Genomic DNA, 8,372 nt, shown 5'->3' with positions numbered 1-8,372 from the left:
TTTCAGGGCAGCAGTGGAGATGCAGACATGAGAACAGCCTTGTTGACACAGTAGGGGAAGGAGAGGGTGGGACAAATTGAGAGAAACATGGAAATATACACATTACTGTATGCAGAATCGATATATTTTACATAAAATAAAACATTACCTTTTTCATTCCTGACTGCTATAAATGGTTATCTGAGTTTTTTTGTCCTTGAACTGAGATCAAAAAACAATCTCCCTTTACCATGTTTTCTTAAGACTAAATTGAGAAGATAGAGACAATAGTGAGAAGTATTTTCCTAGTCTTCTTTTCTGAGAAACAAAGGAATCTACCAGACAAAATCCTCTCCAGTGCTTTCAACAGAGGTTTATTAAATAAATGAGTAACTTACTGAATCTGAAGTCCACAAAGTTCAAATGTTCTTGACAAAGCTTCACAGGAGTTCTGGACATACCTTAGTCAAAAATCTCACAACCTTACTGTTTCTGGATTCATCACCATTCACTTTTTTCTATTTAAAACCTTATAATCTCTGAAAATAAGCTGGAGCATGACAGAATGAATTATAGGGTTAAAGTCCAACCCAGTACTTTCCTACTTTCTATGAAAGGATGAATGGCTGATTCTCCTTTTCTTTATACTATCTTTTCTTATAAAGTGGTTTTCATAAAAAAAACTTTGCTTCTCTTTTTATTTAAATCACCTGCTTTTTTATTTTAATTCTTTTCTCCATATCATCATACATTGTGTGCCCTTACTAAAATTTGACATCAACAGCTAACACAATTTCTATTCAGAACACCCTTTTCCTGATAGTCTTACTCAGTGCAACTTGGACATCTTTGTTCCTCAGACTGTAGATGAAAGGATTCACCATTGGCCCCACAATGGTGTAAAAAACTGTGGACACTTTATCTTCATCCAGAGACCCAGCAGGAAAAGGCTTGAGATACATGAATGTTGCTGATCCAAAGAAAAGAGAAACCGCAATTATGTGGGAGCTGCAGGTACTGAAGGCTTTGGACCTGCCCTCTGCAGAACGGATGTGGAGGATGTTGGAGAGGATCAAGGTGTAAGAAACAGAGACAGTGACACTGGGGACTATGACATTGACACCCACCACAATGAAAACCACCAGCTCATTGATGGAGGTGCTTGTGCAGGAGAGCTGGAGGAGAGGAGGAATGTCACACATGTAGTGATTGATGATGTTTCCATCACAGAAGGAGAGTCGCAGCATGCACCCAGTGTGGGCCATGGCACCCCCAAGCCCCATCGCATATACACCCACTGTCAGCATGAGGCAGACCTGATGCGACATGGAGACCTTGTAGAGCAGGGGCTTACAGATGGCCACGTATCGGTCATAGGCCATTGATGTCAAAATATAGCACTCATCAATAACAAAGAAGGAGAAGAAGCAGAGCTGAGTCATGCACTCTGCATAAGAGATGATGTTCTGGCTTACAAAACTCATCAGCATTTTAGGGATAATGACAGAGGAGTTGCAGAGGTCAATGAAGGAAAGGTTGAAGAGAAAGTAGTACATGGGAGTGTGCAGGTGAGGGTTCAGACCAATAAGAATAATCAAGCCAACGTTCCCCACCACAGTGACCACATAAACTGCTAAGAAAATGAAAAAGAGAGGCAGCTGGAGTCCTGGCTGCTGTGTTAAACCCAACAGGATAAACTCAGTCACTGAAGATTCATTCCCTGGGGCCATTCTTCCCTAGGACATACCTGTGGGAACAGGAAAAAGGGTAACATTAAAATGAGTACCCCACTCTCTCCACCCAATCCCACTCTAATGAGGCTGAGACCAAGAATGTGAGAAGGAACCCCAGCCCACCCTTCTGTATCAATTTTTTTCTTCTTCTTTGCAAAAAGGCTGAGGGAATTTTTAAAGATGTGTATTAAAAACACTAACGGGCAAGTTCTACAGGGTAAGATTCGGTGACCCTTAGCCTCATGACAACAGCATCTCTGCTCTACTTCTGCTCTGACAGTTTACCAGACCCAATGATCAGTGGTCATCTCAGCAGAGGGAAAGCTGTCATTTCAGGGAATCCCTGGCTTCCACAGATGAGGTGTGGAAGATGAGTAACTGGACAGATAAGATTCAACACTCACCCTTCTGCACAGAGACTTCAGTGTTGGGACTTGCTAACTCTGCTTCCTTATTCTCAAGTGGTTCTGATGAATTTTAGAGATGAACAGCCCAGAATAGAGATTCTTCTTCTTTGCTGTTGTTTTTGTTTTGAGTGCGTTTTGGACTGAGAGAGTCAGAGCACAGACCTCACTACACCAAGCTCTAAGGTGACATGAGTTACAGGTCATGATTTCTGATGGTGGCTCTGCCAGAGTGTCCTCTCCAGTCTAGGGGGTGGAAATAGCATCTGCTGGTGCCCAGGGAGCCACCTGCTAATATGACCCAGGGGTTATTGTGAATTGGGAAATCCTAGGGACCTAATTAAGAAGTCTTAGGTTTTTATTCTGTTTTCCCCAGAGATATGATTTGTAAAAAAGAAAAATTACCCACTCTGCATTTAAGAGGAGTTCACTAGAATAACAGTGTGTATTGGAAGTAACCCATTTTGCATACATTTTGGTTTGTTGCCAAATGGACCACATCCTCAAATGGAAAAGCAGTGACTTTTCCTGCATCCACAGCTCTTAAGAAACACTAGTCACTTATTTGTTTATTTGCTGTGTCTTCTCACAACACAAACACATATATTCACATGCATTTGAACCTAAGTTCCATAAGGGCAAAGATTTTGTCTGTTTTGTTCAGTACTGTTTTTGTAGCAACTTAGAGTAAAACCACACATATACAGTAGGTATTATATAAATACTCATTTAATAAAAATGAATGAATGAGAACCCCTTTTCCTCATTTCCCTGGGGACCAAAACTGGATACCACAACAGAAGTACTGCCCCATGGGCAAAGGCTTATATAGTATCAGTGATTTTTCTCATAGGCCTGAGTGTGGGACTGGACAAACACCAGTGAGGTAGTGAAGATCATGGGTAAAGTCTTAGTGGCCATCTATAAGCCTTGTAGATCAAAGTTACTAAACTCAGAGAAAACACAAGTTTCTGTCCTCCCTGAATGTCACACAGACGACTTCCACGGCTCTTACAGAGGCCCCAGTGCCTCTTCTCAGAAGTCTGCAGCATAGACTCAGATCAGAAGGCAGTTTTGGATCAACACAGGAAGCTTCCAAATGCTCAAATCAAGGTCAGCTCATTAGGGAGATCATTAGGAACCACTCAAAATCATTTCTTTTTTGACACAGGTTTGAAATAATCAAAATGCCAACTTAGAAAGTAATAACATGGGCACTGGCAGGGACAACTAGAGTAAGGAAGACTGGAGGCAGGTCAGCAATAGGAACCTGTTACAACTGTAAATCAGTTCAGTTCAGTTGCTCAGTCGTGTCCGAATCTTTTCGACCCCATGAATCAGCACACCAGGCCTCCCTGTCCATCACCAACTCCCAGAGTTTACTCAAACTCGTGTCCATTGAGTCGGTGATGACATCCAACCATCTCATCCTCTGTCGTCCCCTTTTCCTCCTGCCTTCAATCTTTCCCAACATCAGGGTCTTTTCAAATGAGTCAGCTCTTCAGATAAAGTGGCCAAAATATTGGCGTTTCAGCTTCAACATCAATCCTTCCAATGAACACCCAGGACTGATTGCCTTTAGGATGGACTGGTTGGATCTCCTTGCAGTCCAAGGGACTCTCAAGAGTCTTCTACAACACCACAGTTCAAAAGCATCAATTCTTTGGTGCTCAGCTTTCTTTATAGTCCAACTCTCACATCCATACATGACTACTGGAAAAACCATAGCCTTTGACTATATTGACCTTTGTTGGCAAAGTAATGTCTCTGCTTTTTAATATGCTGTCTAGGTTGATCATAACTTTCCTTCCAAGGAGTAGGCATCTTTTTATTTCATGGCTGTAGTCACCATCTGCAGTGACATTGGAGCCCAAGAAAATAAAATCTGTCAGTGTTTCCACTGTTTCTCCATGTATTTGCCATGATGTGATGGGACTAGATGCCATGATCTTAGTTTTCTGAATGTTGAGTTTTAACCCAACTTTTTCACTCTCCTCTTTCACTTTCATCAAGAGGCTCTTTAGTTCTTCTTCACATTCTGCAATAAGGGTGGTGTCATCTGTGTATCTGAGGTTATTGATATTTCTCCCTGCAATCTTGATTCCAGCTTGTACTTCATCCAGCCCAGCGTTTCTTGTGATGTACTCTGCATATACATTAAATAAGCACAGTGACAATATACAGCCTTGACGTACTCTTTTTCCTATTTGGAACCAGTCTGTTGTTCCATGTCCAGTTCTAACTGTTGTTTCCTGACCTGTATACAGATTTCTCAAGAGGCAGGTCAGGTGGTCTGGTATTCCCATCTCTTTCAGATGGACTAACATGTCCATGCAATTCTTTGGGCCAGAATACTGGAGTGGGTAGCCTTTCCCTTCTCCAGGGGATCTTCCCAACCCAGGGATAGAACTCAGGTCTCCCGCATTGCAGGCGGATTCTTTACCAGCTGAGCCACCAGGGACATCCAAGTAAAAGTGTACAATTGGGCAAATGCCTAACTAAAGCTAAAGCACTTTGTTGGATGGCATCATCGACTCAATGGACATGAGTTTGAGCAAACTCTGGGAGATAGTTCAACACAGGGAAGCCTGGTGTGCTGCAGTCCATGGGGTGGTAAAGAGTCTGACATGACTTAGTGGCTGAACAACAAAGGCTAAAAGTAAGAAGAAAGGTCAGAACATGAGAAGGTTTGAGGATTGTTTCCATAGAGATTAAAGCCATGGGGTTAAGTAAACTAAATAAGAGAAAGTAAAGAGAAAAAGGGCAGAGGGTAGAAGAATACTTGGGAAATTCCCCAAATTGTGAGTATTATACTTAGGATAATCTCTTAAACCCAATCATCACTAAAATGAGTCCCAATCATTTTTCTCAGACCCTTCACAATTACTAGGGGGCCAAAAATTCCTCAAGCCAAAGTTGAACTCTGTCCCACAAGGTAGACATTCCTTGACCTCAGCAATGATAAAGAACTCGGAACTTTATTAAAATGTGTTTTCTATGGAAAGTTAAAAAATCTTATTTAGGCAATACAATAGACAGAAATACTTCCTCTAATTTTATAGTATATCAAATCACATTGCAAGAAGAATTATATGCCAGGGTTCTACACTAGAGTTGAAAAATCATTCTTTCATTTTTGCCACTGTAAATATAAGCAAACATGGAATTAATATAGAGCAATTTTGAGCTTATACTTACACAGCAAAATTCTCATTCCCTTTCTTTCTTCTCTCTCCATAACCATCAGGTTAGCCTAATTCAGGTGTAACTCTCAAATGGTCACCCTCTCACTGAGATATATTCCAAGGAAAGATTCATCAGGACTTCTCACAAAGATGATAGAAGACCAAAAAATTCCAAAAAATAGTAGCCTAGGTATTTGGATAAACTATAGTGTTACTACAAGCAGAAGAAAAATTCAGAAAATAGTGGAAATATTCATAAAAATTATACATTCAGTTTTATTCATTCTTGACTCCTTTTTAAGTATCTCAACCCCAATATGTTCTAACTTGTCAAAGTCAGTGGTAATAAAAAATTTATATTATACCATAAAGATGCATAAAACATAAAGATGTATTTTAACTAAATGGATTTTTAATTGGCAGGATTATGTGACACTAAGCTAACAAGCTACAATCACCCAGAAATATTAACTAATATATTTTCAAAATTAAATGTATAACTGAGGTTATATTATAATTTTAAGCAAAATAAAGCAAGTTACCAGATACTAATTTTATACAGATGACTGCTGCTAGTTTTTTTTAAATATCACAGCTATGTCATTGATATTGATTCAGTCAAAATACTGACTGTTTCTACCATTGCCACAAGGCTTCTTCATGTTCCCTTCAACACCCACTTTTTCCCTCCTCAGTTGCTCAGTCGTGTCCGACTCTTTGTGACCCCATGGACTGCAGCACACCAGGCCTCCCTGTCCATCACCAACTCCCAAAGTTTACTCAAACTCATGCCCATTGAGTCAGTGATGCCATGCAACCATCACACCCATTTTTCCTTTCAAAGCCACACCCACTTTCTTTCTATCCTATTCTTCTCTAAACCTTTGGCAACCATGACCAACCAGGTTCTCCATTTCTATAAATTTATCATTTCAAGATTTATATTATATTATTTAATAGAAGCATACACAGTATAACATTGTATCTTCTATTTTTTGGCTGAGGTTTTCTTTTTTAAAAATTTGTTTCACATGCTTGTAATTGCTCAGTGAAGAATTTCTACAATGGCTGCTTTGAAATCTTTGTCAAATAATTCTAACATCTCTGTCATGTAACATGTATTTCTTGTCCTTTTTGCACTGAATTTGAGATCTTGTTTATTCTTCATATAAAAAGTGATTTTTTTTGAAACCTGGGCACTTTGCAAATTATATTATGAGACTTTAGATTTTATTTAAACCTTTTGTTTAGCTACTTTTCTTTGATATTGCTCTGCCTGGAGGAACAAGTCCTCTCACTGCTGAGTGAGGGTTGTTATTTTGCTTCCCCTCATGGTCTCATCTGACAGGCAAGGGTGTGTGGATTAGTCACTCAGTTGTGTCCAACTTTTTGCAACCCCATGGACTGTAGCCTGCCAAGCTCCACTGTCCATGAGATTATCCATGCAAGAATGCTGGAGTGAGCTGTCATTCCCTTATTCAGGGTATCTTCCCTACCCAGGGGTTGAACCTGGGTCTCCTGAATTGCAGGCAAATGCTTTACCATCTGAACCAACAGGCAATAGGGTGTCAGTCATTGCAAGCGGACAATGATAAGAGGCTTGATTCCCCTTAAGTCCTCCTCTGACATGACCTCATGGAGGACAAGGACTCCCTCATTACTGACAGGCATTGATGGAAGTTCAGGCTCCCTCAATGGCCTCTGCTCACACCACGTAGGGAGCTCTTGTCACCCAGCAAGAATCAAAGCCCTGACTCTACATAGCATTCTCTGATTCTACCACCAGAGAAAGTATTGGGGCAATCATCACACCCTGTGAGGGAGGCAGTCTATGGATTTTTATTTGAACTTTGCTGTCATGGAGGGGTAGCTATAGGTTTTCCCTGGGGTTGGTCTATGGTATGGTTGTTATTGTACTAAAATTTTCTATCTTACTTGGCTGCCCCTTTCCTGGTCCTTGGGCTAAAAAAAAGTAGACTTGTTTTTCCAGCTTTATTGGAGCATGCACAAGTGCATGTTCAGTCACTCAGTCATGTCTGACTCTTTGCAACCCCATGGCCTGTAGCCCACCAGGCTCCTCTGTCCATGGAATTCTCTAGGCAAGAATACTGGATTGGGTTGCCATTTCCTTCTCTGAGGGATCTTCCTGACCCAGGGACTGAACCCACATCTCTCAAATCTCCTGCACTGACAGATGGATTCTTTACCACTGAGCCAACTTTTGTTGTTGTTGTTGTTGTTGATTTTTTTTTTAACAAAGTCTTCCCTCTTTAGGTTAGGAAGAGGGATTATTTCTAACCTAAAGAGGGAAGTCTTGGTTAAAAAAAAAAAAAAAGCCTTATGACAGGACAGGGGCTCTGAACAGTCCAATCCAATGTGGCTCTCTGGCTGGTTAAGAAAAACAAAATCTGTAAAGACACTGAAAACCCAAACTTTTATTCTATTATTTTTATATTACGCCAAGACACAGAAGGACTGCAAACACTAAAAGGAGAGTTCTTAATACCAATAAGATTTTGTTTGAGGTGCATTTATTCTGTAAGGTGTTCTCTGACCCCTCTACTCTTCTGGATTCCCCTAAACCCACAGTACTCATGTCGTCCCTGGCCTCAGTGAAATAGGTCCAGTAGTATGTGTATTGGAGCCAGAGACTTGGCATGGAATCATGCCTCTGACTCTGAGTGATCATAAAAGAGTTCCTTAAACTTCAGTCATCCTTTCCTTATCTGCAAGATGAGCACAGCACTACCTGTCTTTAAGGGCAGATGAGAGATACTGGCTGTAAATTTCCTAATAAGTAATTTGTGTTCAATATCATCTGTGTTATTACTGGTATTCTGGTTGCTATCACAATCTGTTTCTCTTTTTGTAAGTAACCCACAGGCAGAAATACAGATTAAGTGTCAGAATGTAAGAAATTGCTAAGCATGAGGTATTATCTCATTGATTGATTGAAGGATTGGTAGCTGTGGACCAGTTATGAATTTCTGTTCCATTTACCATGCAGATGACTGAAAATGAGCCCTAAAAACTGGACTCAGGTAACAGGGTTTGTCCCCCTGGGTTTCCCC

The 8,372-nt window shown here is 40.5% G+C and overlaps 2 protein-coding genes across 2 annotated transcripts in view; one reads left to right on the top strand and one right to left on the bottom strand.

Moving 5' to 3' along the window:
* Positions 1-779: 779 nt before the first annotated feature.
* On the bottom strand, positions 780-1,709 carry LOC105002003 (olfactory receptor 8B3-like). Its single transcript, XM_010858457.1, has one exon. The coding sequence runs from the start codon at positions 1,707-1,709 to the stop codon at positions 780-782; it is 930 nt and encodes a 309-aa protein (XP_010856759.1).
* Positions 1,710-8,318: 6,609 nt separating this feature from the next.
* Positions 8,319-8,372, top strand: part of LOC105002034 (olfactory receptor 6T1) — a 1,992-nt gene continuing 1,938 nt past the window's right edge. The window contains 1 exon segment of the mRNA XM_010858477.1: positions 8,319-8,342. Coding sequence (XP_010856779.1) covers positions 8,319-8,342 — 24 coding nt within the window.

This window comes from Bison bison, unplaced genomic scaffold (assembly GCF_000754665.1).
Source record: "Bison bison bison isolate TAMUID 2011002044 unplaced genomic scaffold, Bison_UMD1.0 scf7180017864388, whole genome shotgun sequence".
NCBI classification, from domain to species: Eukaryota; Metazoa; Chordata; class Mammalia; order Artiodactyla; family Bovidae; genus Bison; species Bison bison.
Note: the sequence above shows the minus strand (reverse complement) of the source record. Positions and strands in the feature narration are given on the sequence as shown.